Genomic DNA, 21594 nt, shown 5'->3' on the forward strand with positions numbered 1-21594 from the left:
CATGGCGCCTGGCATTCACACCAAAGAGTTCAATCTTTGTCTCATCAGACCAGAGAATTTTGTTTCTCATGGTCTGAGAGTCATTCAGGTGCTTTTTGGCAAATTCCAGACGGGCTGCCATGTTCCTTTTACTAAGGAGTGGCTTTCGTCTGGCCACTCTACCATACAGGCCTGATTGGTGGATTGCTGCAGAGATGGTTGTCCTTCTGGAAGGCTCTCCTCTCTCCACAGAGGAACGCTGGAGCTCTGACTGAGTGACCATCGGGGCCTTGGTCACCTCCCTGACTAAGGCCCTTCTTCCCCGATCGCTCAGTTTAGAAGGCCGGCCAGCTCTAGGAAGAGTCCTGGTGGTTCCAAACGTCTTCCATTTACGGATAATGGAGGCCACTGTGCTCATTGGGACCTTCAAAGCAGCAGAATTTTTTCTGTATCCTTCCCCAGATTTGTGCCTCAAGACAATCCTGTCTTGCAGGTCTACAGACAGTTCTTTTAATAATACAGTTATTTTTATTTTTTTGACTTCATGCTTGGTGTTTGTGCTCTGACATGCACAGTCAACTGTGGGACCTTATATAGACAGGTGTGTGCCTTTCCAAATCATGTCCAATCAACTGAATTTACTGCAGGTGGACTCCAATTAAGCTGTAGAAAGATCTCAAGGATGATCAGTGGAAAAAAGATGCACCTGAGCTCAATTTTGAGCTTCATGGCAAAGGCTGTGAATACTTATGTAAATTTGATTTCTTAGTTTTCTATTTTTAATAAATTCAGTAAAAAGTAAAAAAAGTAAAAAAAAAACTTTTTCACATTGTCATAATGGAGTATTTTGTGTAGAATTTTGAGGTAAGAGATTAAATTAATACAGTTTGGAATGAGGCTGTAACATGACAAAATGTGGAAAAAGTGAAGCGCTGTGAATACTTTCCGGATGCACTGTAAGTGTCATATCTGTGTTTATTTTGTGTAAGTAAGCGACTGTCTGTGTAGCATTATAGAGTGTGCATTCAGGGAGTGGGGTGCAAATTAGAGGGTCACCGATGTCTGTAGTTGCTAATACCCTTTTTCACCACAATTGGTGGGTTTTTGTATGCACTCGCAGTGTAAACAACCACAGCAGAGTGGGCGTGCCTTGAGGCGGGCTGTGGGTGGAATACATTAAAACAAACCATTTCCGCGGGAATCACAAAATCCAAAGAAATACAGCTGAATAGGTGCAGATTCTGGAAGAACTAGAAAGCTTACTGTGTAGGTTATAGTGTTTAGAAGTATTATAAAGAGTGGGGTATGACACTGTAAACATTTTGGGAATCACCATATGTTATTTTAGTACAACTGTCCTGTAATAAAATGCATGTTGTCACTTTGTACGATGACTGTGAGATAAAACACCGTATGCACCATGTCGGTAAAATGTGTGTGTCACTCATGCAGTTGCTGCAGTGAGACACTTTCACCATTAGAGTTAGAGAGAGGGTGGGAGAGGGGGGGGGAGAAAATGAGAGGACAACAGTAGCAGAAAGTGAGAAAGAGAGAGAGGGAGGGAAGAAGGGGAAAGGAGTGAGAAGGACGGAACCTTAGTCAGATGTGCATATGTTGCTGGCTGTTTTTGAACTTCTTTTCTGTGTTGTTTCCCAAAGGAGGAGTGGAAGTTGAAAGAAAGAGAAGAAGAACAAGCAGGGAGGAGAAGGAGAAGGAGGACAGAAGCTGTGAGGAAGAAACACCAAATGGCAATGGATAATACGGCTCCTCAGCCCGAGCCTTTGCAGGCGTGGACTTTCACACTGCTGCTGCTGCTGCTGCTGCCATTGCTGGTGGTGGTGCTGGTGGTCTCCATCCAGCAGACACACTAGGCTGCTCACACCTATGAGGTATTGAACACAACATTTGTTAATATGCTACACGAATGTCATGAATTAGAGACACAAAAGCATTGAAATCAGTCTATCCTGAAAGATAGAAGGTGCAGGAATTTGTTGGATTTGTTGTTTTAGCAATGCTAAGATGACCTTCTAAAGTTATATTCAGTCTCTTTCATAGAATATAATCAGAAAACACAAGTGTTGAGCTCAGTGGTGTACGAAGTGCGGCCTGGGGGACATTTTTTGTCCGCAGCTCATTTTTCATTGGCCCTTGGCATATTGGTATAAAAAATAATATATTATTAATGACATATATTACTATCTTTTACGGAAATTTGTTGTCTTAGCATACCAGTATTGTATATTGTCCTACATTGGATTGTTTTTACTATCTGCACTAAAGTGGTTTAGAGTGATTTCACCTGGCACTAATTGTGGCTAAACATCAGGTGGGGCTTCCCAGGGGCCCTTTTGCTTCCCTTCAGTAATGTATTCCATGGGAGGAAGAAGTTGTTGCTTGTCAATTTTTGCAGTGGCTGTGTAGAATGGCTACACCAACGTGATGGTTACAGTGTAAACCAATGAGTTGGTTCCCAGCAGGGCAGGTAAGCACACGTCTGGGGTATGCTGCATGGGCGCTTGTTAAAAACTGTACATGACTGAGCGCTGCTCTAATATTTAACACCGGACCCAGCTTCAGGGGGAGACGTATCAGCTTGTAAAGTAAGGACTTGATGTGGAAATGTGTGCGTGGGTGTGTTGCAGTTGTGTTTGTTTGTTGACACAGATTCATGTACCACAGGCAGCCTAATTGTTTGTGGGTTTTTTTTTGGTAGAATGAAATAACATTGTGACTCATCATCAGCTCCTTTTAAAGTCTGGCCTAGAGAGGGTAGACTGAGGTGACTGTCTACAATGCTGATGACTAAATGAGCTGTCATGTCAAACGCGTGTGTGTGTGTTCATGCATATATGTGTGTCGGCGGTCTGGTTGAAATAGCAAATATTGCTGTCAGTGGAGGGTTGCGGATGGATTATCTGATATACTATAGTGTAGCCGACATGAGCATGCCATGTTACATTATAGCCATGTCCACACATACTGTACACCGGGGGTCTCAAACTCAATTTACCTGGGGGCCACTGGAGCTAGGGTCTGGGCAAGGCTGGGCCGCATCAGGTTTTCAAAAAAAAAAAAACGCATTTATTAAAAACAGAAAAATATACAAACTTTTTCAATGCTTTGGTTCCGATTTTCTACAATAAAAGCTCTGATAAAACATTCCACTGTTCTCAAATATATTTTTATTTTTCTGCACAAAATAAGATAAAACAAATCAAAAATATAATAAATAAATAAACAAATCAAGAATAAAGAAAATCAATCAGTAATAAATAAATATAATAATAATAATAATAAAACGGCAAATAATAAAAACTTAAGAAACCACATATAGTTGGTGGGTAGACAAATAATTTTTTTCAGATTAAAATTAACAAAGCATTATTAGAGCCCTGTAGACATGACAAAACACGACTATAGTCACATTTATACTTTTTTTTATTTACAACATATTGCGCAACTGCAGGGTCTTGAAACACATGCTAACTCGCAAACTAGAGAGCTAGCGACCTAAACGGTAGCCTTCAAGTTATTTCCTTTAAACTTAAATAGCCAAAAACTTACCACTTCCACACAGATAGGGAGGATAACAGTTATTTAACCTTTAACATGAACATTAATCAAACGTAATAGTTTTTTCTGGGTACATGATAACATACAGCATCCATATCAAACTAACATTAAACTTTCATATCAAGGCGGGGGCCTCAAACTAGTGTCCTGCGGGCCACATTTGGCCCGCGGGCTGCGTGTTTGAGACCCCTGCTGTACACGTCTGTCAAGTATATGAGCCAGTAGTTCCTTTTTAATTAGCTCTCCAAAGGCTTTATTCATTTATTATCAACTCCTACACCCACTACATTGGAAAATGTTGTACGCAATAGTCAGGAATTAGTTTGGGAGCATGACCAATCACTGCAAAGTGGGTGTGATAAGTGAAGTCATTTAAGACAGCAGTCCACATGTTGATGTTTATTTTTTGACTGAATCTGCGCCGCTGAGAATATTTGGCACATTTCAGCCGGTTAAAGCAGCCGTGCAAATTTTGAGGCCCGAGGTGGTGAGCATCACGCCACTGACTGCACACACCTGTCTGACATTTGCAGTCATGCGAAATTAAATGTTTCTTTGCATCAAATGTTTTGTCTGAGCAGGTGTGTTTAATTTGACCTGACATGACTGGGATTCTGGGCCGCCATACTTGGTCACTTTTTCACTAAACGGTCACTTTAAGTGCATACCCCCCCCCCTTTTTTTTTATGTTTTAAGTCAATCATGTATAGTGGTGAGGCATCATCAGGATGGGGATTCAGTATCTTGCCCAAGGATACTTCGTCATGATGACAGCAGGACGGAGGTCCATCCCACAACCTTCAGGTTGTGAGACGACCACTGTACCAGCTGAGCCACACCTACCTGTGTACGTGTTTCTACCTGTTCAGATAATAAACAGGGTTAGCCCACACTCTTAGCGCTCACAAGTGGAGCAGAAAAGTGAAAAAAAGGTTATACTGTGGTTCAGACGGTTACATTAGTGTTTGCTGTCATTCTTTTTTCCACTAAAATGTGCCTGACACCTGCCTATGATGTTTTGGTGATGTGTGTGCACTGTGTGCCTGTCTGACAATTTACCACTGCGCAGGGTGCGCTTCGCCTGCGCCAAGAATAGACCAGGTTGGAGCTGGCGAGCTTTCAGCGCACCTTTGGCGTGCACTTTTGTCACGGATTTGTCACTGCGCCAAGCTGAAAATGTGGACACCTCCACTGGTGCGCCACCATGCCCATCTCAGCACAGCCCAGTCTACCAAATTACCAAATTGGCTGCGCACAGTGGTACCACTGCGCCACGCTCCACCACCCTGTGCTACCTTGCGCAACATCATGAAATTAGAGCCCGTAGTATTAAAGCTACGGTATCTGTCTTAAATGCGTAGCTTCAGCATCTTGATGATGATTCACTGGCTGTCTGTTGTTGCCGTGATGACCCCATTATCACACGTTGTAGCAGTTTGTAATATCGTGGCCCTGCCAGTGTCCACAGTAAAATGACTGTGTGGCTTCATTACATTCCTTCAGTTTTATCCTAGTTAGCTATTTAACAAATGTTAAGTAAATAATTAATCAATGAATCAGTGATATGCATTATAAAAGGTTGCTTCTTTTGCAAGGGAGTGTCTTTACCAGACATCTTGCGAGATTAAAATGTGACGGAAAAAAATCGCCTGTGTGTGTGTATGTACAGAGCGACACATGAATACTCCTTGTGGTGGAAGAAGAGACAGATTTGTAGGCGGGGTAGACTGATGCAGGTCAAAGGTCCAAACTTCTTTGCCGTTTACCTGTGAGATGGTGACCATTTTTTCAGGCTATCCTAAATGAGACATTTGTGTTTGTCTGCTGCAAGGAGACAGATTCAGGTGTGCTTTGTGTGTTTGTCAGCTGACATGTGTTGGTGGTGTCTGATAAAGCAGGTCGTAGGTACTTTTCCCGAGGCTGTAATAGTAAGAGCAACACCATGTGTAAATATTAAGGTAAACCAGCCTCCTGCCCGCCTCCTCTTGTAGCCTCTGGGGTCCTCATCTGTCTCGCGAGGGCAAGAAGGGGCCTACAACCCCTCCTGACCTGAGATCACTCATCCATGTTTGTACTCTAATCTGACAAAAAATGCATTAACTTGACATCTTGTATATTTAGCGAGATTGCAACTCAAATCCAGAGGCAAGTTTTGCTTTTTTAGATCGGAGCAGATTCAAATACCATGGTGTACATTTGTTTGCCTTTTTAATGCTGTGCCAAATAACTGTCAACTTATGTGACCTTATCAGGTTTAAAATCACAGGAGCCACTTTTGGTTACTTAAGTGGGTGTGACGATGAACCACATCATTTTCTGCTAAAAACAATAATCATACCATTGAATTTGGAATAATAAAATATTGTGAAAAACAATTATGTTTAATAATATATGAACTGACAATTGACATTTAGTGAAAGGTACATTAGCTAAATGTTTTGTTCAAAAGAATACAAAAGAATGAACTTAGCATATTTGTGCGTTTAAGGACTGCTTTTCCACATGTGTGGCTGAATGACGTCATGTCTGCTGTGTGCAGACAATGCTTGGGCTCTGGAGTCTACTGCTTGCCAATTAGTGTGCTGATGCGAGCATCTTTAAGTGCCATCTCACACACACACACAACTACTCTCACCATACTGTCAGGACACTCCGGTCGGTCTGTCACACACCCTGACCCACCAACTGGCTCGCTGTGGGTAGGGGGGTGGCATGAGAATGTGTCCCATTAAAGGACAAATGAGGAACAATAGTCATGTTGTTTCTCCATGGCTCTACCTAAAGTTAAAGTACTTTGCTGTACTCATTTTTAAGTAAACATCTACAATTCCTAAATGTCACATGTATAGTAAAGTACTTAATAAACTACTTACTAGTTCCGGCATAATATGACACTGTTAAAAAAAATCATGAAATAAATCTAACAAGGTTGTTCCTGACTATTGTAATTACGGCTAATGTGTTTACCTATTAAGCAGATGAAACACAATCACAGCATTACATGCAGTACATCAACTGAAAAATGTCTGTACAAGGTAAATCCATCTCTTTTAACACCCTCATTCCTCTCCTGATAAACCAGCCTTTCATTTTGCCATGAAAAAAGGCAACAGGCTGTGAACCAGTCAGTCGTGGATTTATGCACATACGTGACCATGATGCATGCAGACTGCATCAGTCCCTTACAGCAGCCATACTGAAATTACAGGGCAAGAAACCTAAGGCAGCAGAGTCTTATTATACAGTAAGACCCTTTTAATAACAGCCTGCTAGGACACAGCAGATTAAGGTCTCTGGAATTGGATTTCTAATGGTGTAATTTGATAATTAAGAGGGGTGTGCAGGTGGAATCAGATAGTTTGTGTGTGTGTGTATTACTCTTAAAAATCCTAATATTATACCAGTTGAATATTTGCTTATTGTTGCAGTGTCGGTGGCTGATCATATGCATCCTATTGTATCATTATGCAGTATGCGTATTTTGCATCTTAGTGATGGCACTGTATGAGTGGATCAGTGTATGCAGTTCCCACAGTCTCTCAGTTGTCCTGTCTCCAGTACAGCAAAGCCTCTGACAACACACACACACACACACACACACACACACACACACACACACACACACATAAAGACAACCTTTGTCTGGGAACAGGTAACCATTGTGCTATGGTGCGTGTTGTAAGGGGAGAGATAAAAATCCAACCGGTGACTTGTACATTTGCCAGAACAGGTGTGGCTTGCATTGACAAGACAGGAAGAGGAAGTGTGGGTTAATATTACGTATATAGTTATACTGTCAAGCGTCATTTGTACCTCATTGTGCATAGGGTGTGCTAGTACAATGTTAAAATCTGTTTCTCCATTCACAACCATTAAAAAAAAGTGTTGTCCATTCACACATAATGTAGACATGTCTTTTGTTTGCTCACACATCCAGTGTAGATTTTGTCTATCCATTCAAATATGAGGACAATGTAGAAATCTGCCTCTCCATTCATATAGATAGATAGATAGATAGATAGATTTCCTTTATTGTCATTGCACAATAACACAGCAGTGAAATTGCTAACGAAATGTCGTTGCCTGGCTCCCACATAATAATAAATAATAATAATGTGGAGAATAAATAGATGACATCAAATATGAACAACAATGTACAGCATAGAGTAAATTGCACATATAATTTTGAATAAATAATAATAATGTAATGATGATGATCCACATGATCCAAAAATACAGTAGATATGAATCTTGTTCACATCCTCTTCCAATGTAACTGGAATGTTGGAATGTTGCTCCATTCACATACAAGGACATGTGTCTGTCTATTCACATACGTAGGCTTACACACAAATTCTAAATCTGTCCATCCATTTACATTCAAGGATAATGCTGACATCTGTCCTCTGTTCTCTCAGCTCCAGAGGGGTTGAGCAGCCATGCTTCCCGGCTATGGACTTGAACCTTTTCCTGATTTTCAGCCGCATCACCACGCTTTGCACTGCAGAGGAGAGGGTCCCGGCATGTGGATGCCCAACTCGGGCAAGTCTGCGGTTGTGATCTCCGAGGCAAAAGACGACGAACCGCTCCTCCGCTCGTGTCACCACAAGCATATTGCTGTGTGTCAGCAGGAGACTTTGACCTTCATCGACCGTCAGCAACCAGAGACCCCTGAACTAAACGTACGCAGCTCTCCAAGGACAGACGTTCTAGACGGACAATACAGCTTGAGATGCTCACAAAGTGAACTGATTGACTTGTCACAAAGCTGCCACAGAACAGTCAATGAGGATGTAACACTGTTGCCTTCAATTCTGGCTGACATTGAAAGCCAAAGTGGTCTGAGGACGTCTTTACACGAGCAGACTGAAGGTCCACAAAGTGTCACATCAGCGTACCATTCTCTCCAAACATCTCTTAGTCTCCCTCTGCCTTTCCCACTCTCCTCCCTCTACACAAACAGAGATTCCTGGGACTTTCAGACGCCATGCACCTCATCTCCAACTGAGGATCCAGACTTTCATAACCCGGATTCCTATCAGCTCCACAGGAGAACATCTCAGGGTTCACTCAAAGAGAAGTCCATCCGTGAGTGTGCTCATGCTATAATTCTTTGACAGATCATTTTTTTCATTATGTGTGTACAGTAAGTCATTTCGATGTCTGCAGGTCGTAAGATGCAGGTTTATTCTTCAGACAGCCTCAGTGATGAATCCCTCAGCAGCCCCATCCTGGATGCAGACTTCATCTTCCCCGGACCTTTTACTTCTTTCCTGGAGGAGGACGTCAGTGGACAGTCCTCACAAGAGGCCAACACAAATACTTCATTTTCAGATGCTCCAGGTCCAGACCTGCAGGACGTTACTCAGGATGACATCTTAGATCTACCTGCAGAACCGCTGCAGATGTTAGAGGACTCAGTGCCCGGGATGGGCAAAGACAGTCTGGACGCATCCATTGCAACCAGGGGCAGTTTTCTACCACGCAGGGGAGACCATGAGCGACGTCGCTTTTCCGCCTCAGAGTTGATCTCCAGACTCCAGCTGTCCCAAAGGAAGAACTCCTTTACCTTGAAGCTGGGAAAGTCACTGTCGGCCCGCGTCACCTCCAGGGACCGACAGAGTTCTAGCAGTTGGACCCTCGACAGTGAGTTAAAAAATTACATAAATAATAGACAAGGTCACATGACTAAAGAATAATTCATTCATTCATTTTCTACCGCTTATCCTCACAAGGGTTGCGGGGGGTGCTGGAGCCTATCCCAGCTGTCTTTGGGCGAGAGGCGGGATACACCCTGGACTGGTGGCCAGCCAATCACAGGGCACATATAGACAAACAACCATTTACACTCACATTCATAACTATGGACAATTTGGAGTCACCAATTAGCCTCGCACGTTTTTGGAATCCCTGGAAAAAACCCACACATGCACGGGGAGAACATGCAAACTCCACACAGAGATGGCCGAGGGTGGAATTGAACTCGGGTCTCCTAGCTGTGAGCTCTGGGCGCTAACCACTCGACCGCAGTGCAGCCACTAAAGAATAATATGAAACAAAAATCTGTTTGCAACTGTCCATGACTTCTTAAGACGGCAAACTAGTTGAGACTGGAGCAACAGCGCCTCTGCTGGTTGCAGCCAAGTAGTGCACGCCATTTTGCTTCAGTTGCTTCAAGACATGATTAATCAAGATCATCAACATATAACATAACATAAAGTCCATCTATTAATCCCACCTATGAATTGATTTAACCTTTTTCATCTTACATTATACATTTTTGTTGATCTGTAGTATTTTTAGAACGTGCCGTGGGACAATAAAAACAATTTCCAACACATCTCATGATATTTGCACTGCTGTGTTTAAATGTGTCTTAGATTCCAAGTCCAACTCAAAGAGCTGCAGCTCGGGCTCCAGTGATAGTGCCCCCCACAGTCCTGTAGGACCCGCACCACCAATGGCCAGCAGCGACGGTGCATTATCTACACATTGGTGGAGCACCAAACTAGGGTGAATATGGACAACAGACATATTTAAATCAGGGATGTTCCGATAAAGATTTTGTTGCCGATACCGATAATTCATGAGTGCCTTCGGAAGAGTAAATGCAGCCATCTCCCTTTTCTGTGCTCGGAAAGGAGATACAATATCAGTGTGCTCAACGCCTGTTTCAACTTCCTTTTTTACTGATATCGGCCAATACCCATCGGTGGCCCATCAATCGGAGCACCCCTAATTTAAATATTGATATTCTGTACCGCTTTACTGTCCAAAATAACTTAATATTGACTGAAGAATAATCTCGACAGAATGCGAAAGAAGTCAGTGGAAGAGGACTTGTGCACACCAACTACTGTTGGGTCTTCCAATCGCTTATCAAGGTTCTTACCAAGTTGTAAGTTACTTTTTCCAGCACTTGTGTACCTGATGTATTTAAAGTGGCAATTGAACCTGGTTTCCATTTTTCCTGTAGCTATGCTATACCAAGAATACAGCGATGTCGCCATCAACAGAGAGATCCAGAGGCAACAGGGCAACGAACCAGGCGTAGAAGACGAGCGTTTAATGGACGAGGGTTCCAACGGAACACCGTCTCCATCAAACTTGTCTCCGTCCAGTTCCTTTCGTTCCTCGCGAGGTTCCGTGTTCGCCCTGTGGCAGGACATCCCGGATGTGCGCACAAGTGGTCAGCTGGATAACTTCAGCAACGAGGAGAGGAAGTTACAGGAGGTGGTTTCACCGTCGCTGACTGGATGTCTTCACCACACAAGCAGGCTTTCATATCTCATGTGTTCCTCCTCCACCCAGGCCAAGTTTGAGCTGGTCACATCTGAGGCCTCATACATCCGCAGCTTGACAATTGTGGTAGATCACTTCATGCTCTCACAGGAGCTCTCGGATTGTCTCGGAGCTCAGGACAAGCAATGGCTCTTCTCCAAGCTGCCCGAGGTCAAAGATGTCAGTGAGAGGTAAAGTAATGAACCGCTTGTCTGTCTTTGAACACACCCACCCTCGCCACTTCTTCCTCTCAGGGTGAATCCATCACGCTTGATGATTTTTCTAGGTTCCTTCAGGACTTGGAGTACAGGCTGGAGGAAGACATCCTGCGTTTTGACGTGTGTGACATTGTACTGGATCACTGCCCGGCTCTACGCAGGGTCTACTTGCCTTATGTAACCAACCAGGCTTACCAAGAACAGACATATCAGCGTCTACTGTGAGTAGTATCAGAAACACATGACAAATCTTTAATAAGCTGTTCTTATAGTTAACAGCCACTATATTTCTTTGTCGTAAATGATTTGATATACAAGTATAACTACATCAAATTTTATGTAAAGGGATATCCATTTTGGAAACATGGGCCATTATTTATATAAAAAAATAATATACAGCTAGGAATCCCACAGCTTTTGCATATTTAATGCAAGCAGTGTTTTGTCCCACTTGTTTGACGGTCCTTGAATGCACCTTCTATGTCCCATGCTGTACGGATAGACTAGTGTACTTTATCCCCTTTTTCTTTCACCTCATATTTGGTCCCAGATGCTAATAATATGTGGGAATGCATAAAGGTAAGTTTGATGACATTATTGAGTGTTAATGTGCATATTTGTTTGGTACACAACCTATTTGAAAAACAAATGTTGATGCAGATGGTGGGTCTGTAGCCATTTATTTGATGTTCCTTTCGTAGTTTTACCAAACACATAATCAATTAGACGAATTTGATCGCTATTTGTTTTACTGATGTGGCGATGACTAGCTAGTGCGCTGCTAATGCTAGCTAATGCGCTGCTAATGCTAGCGGTGCTAGCTCTTAGCAACCCAAATTTTACCTGGCAGTTTACAGCAAAGAAACAAAAAAAAAACACCCAAGAGACGGCCCGCATCTAAAAAAAAAAAAAAGTTAGTTGGGACACTCGTATGCCAAGTACCACTGAATAAATGACAGTAATACCGGGAAAAAATACCGACAGTGCATCAGTACCTTCTCGCTTCTCTGACAAGTCGCCATTTTCACACATACTCTCAGCGACAGTAGATGAAAATTAATTGGTCTTGTTAGAATACGTGTTTAAAAACAACTGGAATACTAAAATGTTTGTCATTTGTTTGTCAAGTTTCGTATCTTTAACGTGACTACCGTAACACACAGTAAAACTTTACAGAGCAGAGAAAATGCATATAATATGTCTTTAGGTCTACAATGTGAAGTATGTACAGTATGTTGCTGCTAAGGGTGTTCAGGTGTTGTCTGACGCTTGCATGACCTAACATGCTGCAAGATGAATCACATCCAAGCCGTACAATGGTTTTTAATCACATTTGTAACAATTGTTTGCCTTTTTGTAATCTGCTGCTTTCAGGCAGGAGAGCCCCCGTTTCCCTTTCATCTTGGCTCGTTTGGAGGAGGACGCCGTGTGCCAAAGACTACCTCTGACCTCCTTCCTAATCCTGCCATTCCAGAGGATCACGCGGCTTAAAATGCTGGTGGAGGTACATGACAGTAATTGAGTTTCAAGTGCAAACATGAAATGCAACTTCAACCGTGCGAATGTCATCACAGCACCGGCCAAACACCTTCTTTCTCCTTTACCGTGCAGAACATCTTAAAGAGGACGAAACCGGGTTCTCGAGATGAAGACACGGCGACGAAGGCTTTCAATGAGCTGAAAAGGGTATTTCCTGTCAATCTAATAATAATAAGGAAAATAATAAGCAGCAATAACGAGCGTAACTGTGTGGTCTTAGATGATTAAAGAGTGCAACTGCAGTGTGCAGTCCATGAAGAGAATGGAAGAACTCATCCACCTCAATAAGAAGATTGACTTTGAGGGCAAGGTGATACCACTTCATCAGCTCTACGGTCTCTTGTTTGCAGTTTACTCACATTAGTTCCTTTCTTTCTAGATCTTTCCTCTTATCTCCCAGTCTCGCTGGCTGGTGAAGCACGGTGAGCTCCTGGAGGTGGACACTCAGACGATGAGTATTTCTGGATCCAAGCTCAAGCTGCCCACCAAGCCAGTGTATCTACATCTGTTCAATGACTGCCTGCTGCTGTCCAGGAGGAAAGAGTGAGTCGGCATTCATGTGCACCTCTTGTTGTATTGGCACAAATGAGTGTTATTTGTTGTCTTGCAGCACTTGGAAGTTCCTGGTGTTCGTGCATGCCAAGATAGGAGAGCTGAAAGTGAAGGATCTGAGTCACAAGCTGCAGGGCATCTCGGGTTTCATCTTCCACCTCCAGCTGTATGAAGGACAGCAGCTCAAACATCAGATCCTGCTCAAATCGCTCACAGAGTGCGTCTTCACTCGTTGCTTGTCATACATGAACGAGGTGCTTCTTTAGCTTTAATGTTGGTACTTATGTGTGCACCAAGGAGCGGGAAGCAGCGATGGATCACTGCCATGTTTCCATCAGATCCACTGGAGGACATAGAGAACGCCAGTGAGAATGATGGTCAGTACACAGCTGGAAAAACAACCATTAACACTCGTTCTGTGTAGCTCTCATTTATGCCTCCATGTTGTCCTCCCAGACATATCCCAGGTGCAGTGCATTAGAAGTTACCAGGCCCAGGAACATGATGAGTTGACGCTGGAGAAGGCTGACATTCTTCATGCCAAGACCATCACAAGTGACGGTAAGTAAACTCTTACCCATGGAAATAGTCCGTACATACACACACAAACCCACACAAAGTTTATGTTAACGATGACCAATCCAATAAGAGGGCTATAGCATCAAAATAGGTATTTCCCCAGGACGTCCGTTGTTAGCTAGCTCATATCAACTCGTTTGCTCGTGCTAGTATGCACAGAGGCAGGAAAAGAAATGTGTTCTGATTGTGAATGATGGGCAAAATTCCCCAAAAGTGCAGTTCCCCACTTCAAGATTATACCATTATAGGTAGAAATGATTACAAAGTGTAAAAATAGCAGACGTTCATGTTCTTATGTACGTTTCATAGACCGTTAAGCAAGTGTTCTGAACCATTACACTGGCAGATTTAAATATTAATGTAAATAAAACCTCTGACATTAAAATCTGTTTAGTTCCGATGGCCAATCCATCCCCAAGTTAAGATTTAGAGTTTTTACGTCCTAATATTAACAGTCGCCAAATTGTATGACAGGTGGTAATAATAAAATGTAGTATTTAAAACGTCTAAGGATTGTTGCTGTGGTTCTTTCCAGGCTGGGTGGAAGGCATCAGGTTGTCTGATGGGGAACGGGGCTGGTTCCCCAAATCCTACATCGAGGAAATCACCAGCCGCAGCGCACGTCTCCGCAACCTCCGGGAAAACATCCGCATTAAATGTGTCACACAGAAACTGGAAGGCGAGGATGAGTGAAGAGACACTGGGAGTGGTCTCACAATCCTAATTTGACACAAACGCAAATATATATTTTGAAAAACTAGTCGACGTGACTCAGGAAGATTGCTGGTTCGATGCCTTGATGTAACATTTATGTACTGTAACTAGGGATGCTCCGATCGATTGGCCACTGATTTCCATAAAAATCCCGTAATATCCTATGCCGATAGACACCTTTCAAAGCCAATCACCTAAACCGATCGGTGTGATGGCGGCATGTGTGCTAGCTAGCGAATGTTATCCGCCTAGCTTCTGGTTTTCATACTCCAAATGACATTTTGCCTTAAAAAAAAAATCATTTTTGTCCCACAGGAATCCACAAGTGGATGTCACATACATGTTGTACGTACTAACCTTTGAGTATCGTTGACAATTTAAATATTGGCAGTCGTAAAGAAACCAAATAGTTGACAGCACTAATAGTGATGAAAGCAAGCTGGACACTGAATTTATTCTGTTTTAAGTTGAGCAGGATAAATTTATATTTAAAAACATATTTATTAGTCCTATTTTATTCTGTTAATTTTGGTATCTTGAGCTACTAAATATTTTGTGATCAGTTCATTTCCCATGTATTCGTAAAAGACAATCCGCCCAAATGTTAATGTAAACTTTATCCATGTGATCGGTGTCATGGATGACCGCTATTGGAATGGGCAGCAAACAACCCTGATCGGAGCATTTCTAACTGTGGCATGTTTGGAGAGCAGACCACTAGATCTAAATACATAGAGAATATAATAAATATATGTTTAAGAGTATTTTGGGTTGCCATAGTCATATGTTGTATTTCCATTAAAAAAAAGCATCAAGTACTAGATTATCACTCACGACCGTAGGTGGAGGGCCATCTGCTGGCTCTGGTTGGTCACTGCTCCACTCAGCCCCAATGCAAAATGAAATCTTGTACAGTATCTGTCCACATACAGAAAAATTTAAGGATGTGGGGGGGGGCATCTCATCAATTTAGAAATCATTTTATTTCCCCCAAAATATACAAAATATGCAATAAAACATCCAAACTAGCCCCCATTCCACATTTGACACCCCATTTTGTTTGCATTACTCAGACAACAGGCTGGAAGTCTACACAGTACTAAACAGTTCAACCATTAAATAAACTGGAATATATTCAATCGATCTCGTCTGTAAGCAGTTTGTTGTGTTAAACTCACAAAAAGATTTAAAGAATTTAACAAAGTTGGTTTGAGAAGATGTCCACTCCATGTTTATGCATACTCATCGTACCTGTACATAATGCACACTTCCCTTCAGCTAAGTCCAAACACTATTCCGCATACTCAGCTGCATCCATTGGCGTGTGCTTCTTCTTTTGTTATGATGGTCTCCTTGCCACTCCTTTGCTCTTGTCTCGCTACAGCACAAACACACAAGACGATTTTACATTTTCCATGCAAACTTTGCATTTGACATATTCAAAAATAGTGTGTCAGAAAAGGGTTAAATAAAATGTAATTATACACTCATTTACAATTTGTGAACACATGAACTAGAAACTATACATAAGGTAGATTTTAGAAATATTAAAAGGAAGACCGGGATGGTGCTCTTTAACAAGTCAGTGCATGTTGACTGTCAGAGCAGCGAGGGAGGTGGAAAACCCCAAGAGAGACACTACAGTGGGGGCATCATTCTGTTGTCTATTGGACTTCTTATGTTCATTTTCCGACCCTTTGTATTGAGTTGTGGTCTCCTGTAGAGCAGCTACACACAATAACCCGCACAGGAAACGTTAGATTTAGCAGAATCTGCACCTATTCCAGCTGTATTTCATTTGATTTGTGCTTCCTGTGCCAACACAGTGTCAATTTATTCCACCCACAGGCATGGCCACTCCGCTGTGATTGGTCACACGCCCAAATTGCCCCTCCTTTGTAGTTTGAATCAGTACTCTGTACTAAATATAAATACAATTGGAGTGTTTGTACATACCTGTTGTAAGTGAAAGATCCAGTTGTGATGATCCTCCATGCAGGTACAAGATACCTGCAGCGGCTCCACCAGCGCTCCTACAACACAACAGTACTGTTGAATACTGTAGTAGTTTACATATAAACTTTGTATGTATAGTATATTCAATGTAGCTTTGCATACCTCGAAGCTCAAACTCAAGTCGTCCAGGTTGGGCTGATTTCTCTGTGGCTTCGATGCCTTGACGCGGTAGCCTGCCCTGTGAATGTACCATTGCATTAAAGCGTTATTATACTCATTTTCAGCCCTCTGTAATGAGTTGCGGGCTCCTATAGAGCAGCAGCACACAAAACGTTATAGTCCTTCCAGAATCTGCACCTATTCAGCTGGATTTCTAGGTTTAGGTTTTCTACAGCATCGGTAACCGAACGTGGCCACTAATCATGGTGGGAAACGGCTATTAGATAGATGGATATAGATATCTATATATAGATATATCTATATATATATAGAGAGAGAGAGAGATATAGAGAGATATATAGATATAGAGAGATATATAGATAGAGATATATTTCCTTTATTGTCATTGCACAATAACACAGCAGTGAAATTGCCAACGAAATGTTGTTGCCTGGCTCCCGTATAATAAATAATAATAATAATGTGGAGAATAAATAGATGACATCAAATATGAACAACAGTGTACAGCGTAAACCGTAAATTGCACATATAATTTAAATAATTTTGAATAAATAATTGAAAAAATAACTTTGCTTCCTGTATGCAAGCACATTTCCTCCATGACCGATAAAAAGTCTATTAAAAAAAGAAAAGACTGATGGTTCTGACCTGATATGTGATACTGAGCAGCTTGTTGTCTACTGACAGCAGCAGAACATCTTGAGGGAAGAGAACCATCAGTCGTTCGTGGAGACCCTGGGACAACAAAAACCACCACAATCAGTCATATTTTGTCCTAAAATACCCGACGCATGCATCCATCATCCTGTTGGAAGATGCCATCTCTGACCTGTCTGTGCGTATTGATGATATGGACAACTGACAAGTAGGCTGGTGGTCCCATGTGCTGTATAGGGCAACCCTCCCACTCCCATATTGGAGCATGCATCAAGTACTTCTTCAGCTCCTCTCTTTTCCAGTGCTCATCACAAGGTAACTGCAGAGAACGATGTGTTAATTAACAGCTTCTTTATCATATGCACTGACGAGCACGTGAATATTCGTTACTAGATAGGAGAGAGCACAGCGAGAAGGACTCATGGGCTGCGTCTTGGACTTGTATGTCCGGTCTTCTAGGTGCCGCATCCATGTCTGCAGCTCTGCACCAGTGGAACTTATGAAGACCTTAGGCTCCATCATCCGGCCTGGATAGAACAAGGAACATCAAACCCTTTATTCATCCCTGAGGGGCAATTTGATGGATGCTTCAGTGGGGCGGAGCTGATTGGTGGAGTGGATCGATTAATAATTAATTAATATTTAAATGCCAATCATTTTTGGCATAGCTATCATGCCCTGAAAATATATCATTTTGTAGACTTACTGCTGATCTCAAACATGTGAGGTGACTGTGAGATGTCACACTCCATGGGGATGATGCGGAAGGAAAGTCCGGAAAGAGGAAGTAGTCCCTGGAACATGCCAAAAAAAATTAAATCAGACACTCACACACACACAGGTTAAGCATTACAATCATCACTTTACCACCTCATAAATGAAGTCTTGCTTAGTGTGGTCCAAGGAGAGGATGAGCAGGTGGAAGGAGAATAAAACCAGGAAGTGTTCACACCTCTCCTGTGAGGAGCAATGCAGGTGTTAACAATGTGCTTTGTAGTGCGCACTAGGTGATGTAGTGCGCCTTGTAGTGCGCACTAGGTGATGTAGTGTGCCTTGTAGTGCGCACTAGGTGGTGTGGTGTGCCTTGTAGTGCGCACTCGGTGGTGTGGTGTGCCTTGTAGTGCGCACTCGGTGGTGTGGTGTGCCTTGTAGTGCGCACTAGCTGATGTGGTGTGCCTTGTAGTGTATACTAAGTAATGTAGTGTGCTTTGTAGTATGTACTAAGTGATGTAGCGTCTATTAACCTGAGGGTACTTGCTGTGCAGACACACGACGGAGGAGTGAATGATCTCTCCATACATGTGAGCAGGTTGACCCTCCCAGCCTCTGACTGGCTTCTGAGAGTAGATTCTCAGGTGCAGCTCCTCTCTGCTCTTGCCCCACAGCACTCCCTGCTGGCACAAATAAGGTATCACACAATATCCCTGCTGAAAATGAAGCTTTTCTTGGATGAACTGATGTAACAAGAAGCATAATCATTATTCCAAATAAGAGAAAACTTTCCAACTACTCGGCCACCGATACATTAGAAAAAACATAACATTATAATATATTGCATCATTATTATTACCCAAGTAACATTTTCAAGTAGTTCAATGAGTTCCCTATTTGTTTATTTTTTCCCCATCCTCTGAACTTCCTGGAAAGTTTGAATCATAATGCAGACTGAGCACTACTTCTGTTAGTACTGTATGTATTTATGAACTGTGCATGGTCTTTTGGAAACCCCCCCCCCCCCCCACCACCACACACACACACACACACACACACACACACACACACACACACACAAACAGTATCAGTGACCTGTTTCTCCAGGTATCGTAGTGACGTGTAGCATAATGGCTGCTTGTCGTCTCTGCTGCCCCCCACCGCCAGTGGAAGTCTGGTCTCTCCCAAACTCCCCAGCCTAAAAACACCACACACAAAACAGTTGGACACCCCCATTGACCACATACAAGTCCTGGTAGGTGATGCTAAACAAAAAGGTTTCTTGTGACTTGTGGCAAAAACCATCAAAATAATCTGCCCCCCCCCCGCAGCCCAGCAACCATCAGACATAATAAGATTACTGTCAGACGAGACACTGAAGCACCTGTTGGCCCCCCGTCGTCTTTGTAACTGACATCAACTGTGGCCCCATTCAACGCCATACGATGTTGGCAGATACATTTATTATATATATTATAAATAAATCATAACTTCAAAACGGGAGATCGCGGTGTGTACGTGCCACCATCTTACAAAGTATAGGTCATTTTTTTATTGACACAAAAGCTGAATTTGTATCAAAAATACTTATACTACTTATAACAAAGTGTAGAGTGTAGTCCCCCCCCCCCGTGTAGTCAGAATGGTACAATCTTGTGCACATTTTCATACGACTGACAGTCGAATCAGGCTTCTCCCAATCTATTGTAAAGTCACCCCCAGTTGAAATAATAAACAAGCTGAGCTAATATTAGTATTTTATACCATAGTATAATTTGAACTATTAATTATTTGCATACTTTTATAATTCATTAGAATTATGCAGGGCAAATGTACATGAATGTGTGCAATGAATGTCTTGTAACATAATAGAAATACCTTAGATGAGCTTCATGCTTCATCAGCACTTCCAATTAAACTCATAACCGCTTAGCTAGACGTGCTGGCTGTTGCTGGTTAGCCTGTGTTAATCTCCCAGGTTTTAGGAGGTCTGCCATTGTATTGTCGTAATCTCCTAATCACATCAGTGCTGCTTCACTGGGCTTCCAAGTTCATGTCAAGTAAACACAACACGATGCAGGTGGCTGCAAGATGCTTTACAATGACAGCAACATGACACCGATGACGGCCCACAACACTAAAGTGTACATTTATCAATCAAATCTTGTCTTTTTCGGCGGTGTGTTCAAGTGTGTCCGTCTTACCCTGAGGAGTCCCTAGAAAGTCCCAGCAGCTCAATCTCATCAGGGCCCACCTCATCCACTCCAGTGTGCCTCTGGGTCACACTGCAGCATCCCATCATGGACAGGGTGCTCTCTTATCCGATCCGGTCCGCCTGCTCTCAAAGTCTCATCCCCACTGTGTGTTTGCCACACTCGAACCAGACACATCAAACACACACACACACAAAAGACCCCAAAAGAGGATATTGGGAATAAGAGAAGAGGAGGAGGGGTAGCTTCACTAATCTCGAGTTCCCCCTTTTTTTTTTTAGTTTCCAACCAGCCTGGCAGAGCAAAAGGTGTCAGAAGAGGAATTGAAGTTAAAAAACGGTGATGCAGTGTGGTTGGGCCTTCCTTCCTTCCTGTCAGCTGCCGCTCAACTCGGTTTTTAACAAAGTAGCTGAAACCAGCGCCTGTCTTGAAGCAGTCCCACAGCGAGTTTGGAAATATGGCGGCGTGCATTGTTGCTTTGTTCATTCATTCATTTTCTACCGCTTATCCTCACAAGGGTTGCAGGGGTGCTGGAGCCTATCCCAGCTGTCTTTGGGCGAGAGGCAGGGTACACCCTGGACTGGTGGCCAGCCAATCACAGGGCACATATAGACAAACAACCATTCACACTCACATTCATACCTATGGACAATTTGGAGTCGCCAATTAACCTAGCAATTAACCTAGTTTTTGGAATGTGGGAGGAAACCGGAGTACCCGGAGAACACAGAGATGGCCGAGGGTGGAATTGAACCCTGGTCTCCTAGCTGTGAGGTCTACGCACTAACCACTCGACCGCCGTGCCGCCCCTCCAGAGCGACTTATAAATGAAAAAACTGTTTGTTACATAATCCCTGGACACCTTTTCTGTTCATGTTTATTTTTTGTGTAGCTGAATAACCATTGTGTTAGCATTCCTTACACCTATTCAGTCTGTTCTCGATTATTTTATTATTGTTAGGATGGACAATTTGGAGTCGCTAATTAACCTAGCATGATTTTGGATTGTGGGAGGAGAAAACCCACGCATGCACGAGGAGAACATGCAAACTCCACACAGACATGGCCGAGGGTGGAATTGAACCCTCTCCTAGCTGTGAGGTCTGCTTGCTAACCACTCGACCGCCGTGCAGCCTCTGTTGCTTTGTTGATTTCCCCAAAACACTCAATGAATACTGCAGCCTTGTTGTTGTTGTTGTTGTTCTGTCTACTTGGACTTAAATAGTAAATATAAAGCTAGTAAATATAAAGATAAATTAAGAGTTATCTATTTAATGGGGATTGAATAAAGTTAGTTCATCAAATCGGAAGAAAAAGACACCATGTGACCTTCTCTGGCATGGTTAAATACATTCTACACACATTGGACAAGCCTTTACAACACTAATGAGTGTTAATAATTCATGTGATAGCAAATATAGTCAACATCTAACTGAAGG

General features: G+C 42.6%; 2 protein-coding genes across 4 annotated transcripts; one reads left to right on the top strand and one right to left on the bottom strand.

Moving 5' to 3' along the window:
- Positions 1-1545: 1545 nt before the first annotated feature.
- arhgef19 (Rho guanine nucleotide exchange factor (GEF) 19) lies at positions 1546-15577 on the top strand. Of its 2 annotated transcripts, none has more exons than XM_058085245.1 (16): positions 1546-1868; positions 7974-8643; positions 8725-9201; positions 9936-10068; positions 10368-10453; positions 10532-10788; positions 10867-11027; positions 11123-11275; positions 12429-12558; positions 12666-12740; positions 12814-12903; positions 12973-13136; positions 13204-13362; positions 13443-13522; positions 13602-13706; positions 14260-15577. In XM_058085245.1, the coding sequence occupies exons 2-16, from the start codon at positions 7995-7997 to the stop codon at positions 14415-14417; spliced, it is 2877 nt and encodes a 958-aa protein (XP_057941228.1). In that variant the 5' UTR covers positions 1546-1868; positions 7974-7994; the 3' UTR covers positions 14418-15577. The 2 variants fall into 2 exon arrangements, with proteins under 2 accessions (XP_057941228.1, XP_057941227.1); XM_058085244.1 differs by lacking the exon at positions 1546-1868 and adding an exon at positions 2309-2464.
- LOC131137373 (rho guanine nucleotide exchange factor 7) lies at positions 12317-20293 on the bottom strand. 2 transcript variants are annotated; one of them, XM_058085249.1, is made up of 11 exons: positions 20147-20293; positions 19038-19140; positions 18476-18622; positions 18102-18188; positions 17938-18025; positions 17622-17758; positions 17404-17550; positions 17223-17309; positions 16557-16632; positions 16395-16471; positions 12317-15816 (listed from the first exon to the last, which is right to left on the bottom strand). In XM_058085249.1, exons 1-11 carry the CDS (start codon positions 20242-20244, stop codon positions 15778-15780), a joined length of 1086 nt encoding a protein of 361 aa, XP_057941232.1. In that variant the 5' UTR covers positions 20245-20293; the 3' UTR covers positions 12317-15777. The 2 variants fall into 2 exon arrangements, with proteins under 2 accessions (XP_057941232.1, XP_057941231.1); XM_058085248.1 differs by lacking the exon at positions 20147-20293 and having other exon boundaries at positions 19038-19554.
- Positions 20294-21594: the final 1301 nt, after the last annotated feature.

The sequence above is a fragment of the Doryrhamphus excisus genome, chromosome 10, assembly GCF_030265055.1.
Source record: "Doryrhamphus excisus isolate RoL2022-K1 chromosome 10, RoL_Dexc_1.0, whole genome shotgun sequence".
NCBI classification, from domain to species: domain Eukaryota; kingdom Metazoa; phylum Chordata; class Actinopteri; order Syngnathiformes; family Syngnathidae; genus Doryrhamphus; species Doryrhamphus excisus.

Excerpts from the sequence above, each read along its gene's own strand:
- LOC131137373 (XM_058085248.1), bottom strand. The coding sequence starts at position 19,292 with ATGTCTGATGGTTGCTGGGCTGCGGGGGGGGGGCAGATTATTTTGATG. Across the intron at positions 18,189-18,475 it reads TGCACAGCAAGTACCCTCAG|GAGAGGTGTGAACACTTCCT; the intron begins GTTAATAGACGC and ends TGCTCCTCACAG. Across the intron at positions 17,310-17,403 it reads TCATCAATACGCACAGACAG|GGTCTCCACGAACGACTGAT; the intron begins GTCAGAGATGGC and ends TTGTTGTCCCAG.
- arhgef19 (XM_058085245.1), top strand. The coding sequence starts at position 7,995 with ATGCTTCCCGGCTATGGACTTGAACCTTTTCCTGATTTTCAGCCGCAT. Across the intron at positions 11,028-11,122 it reads GTCAAAGATGTCAGTGAGAG|GTTCCTTCAGGACTTGGAGT; the intron begins GTAAAGTAATGA and ends TGATTTTTCTAG. Across the intron at positions 12,904-12,972 it reads AGATTGACTTTGAGGGCAAG|ATCTTTCCTCTTATCTCCCA; the intron begins GTGATACCACTT and ends CTTTCTTTCTAG.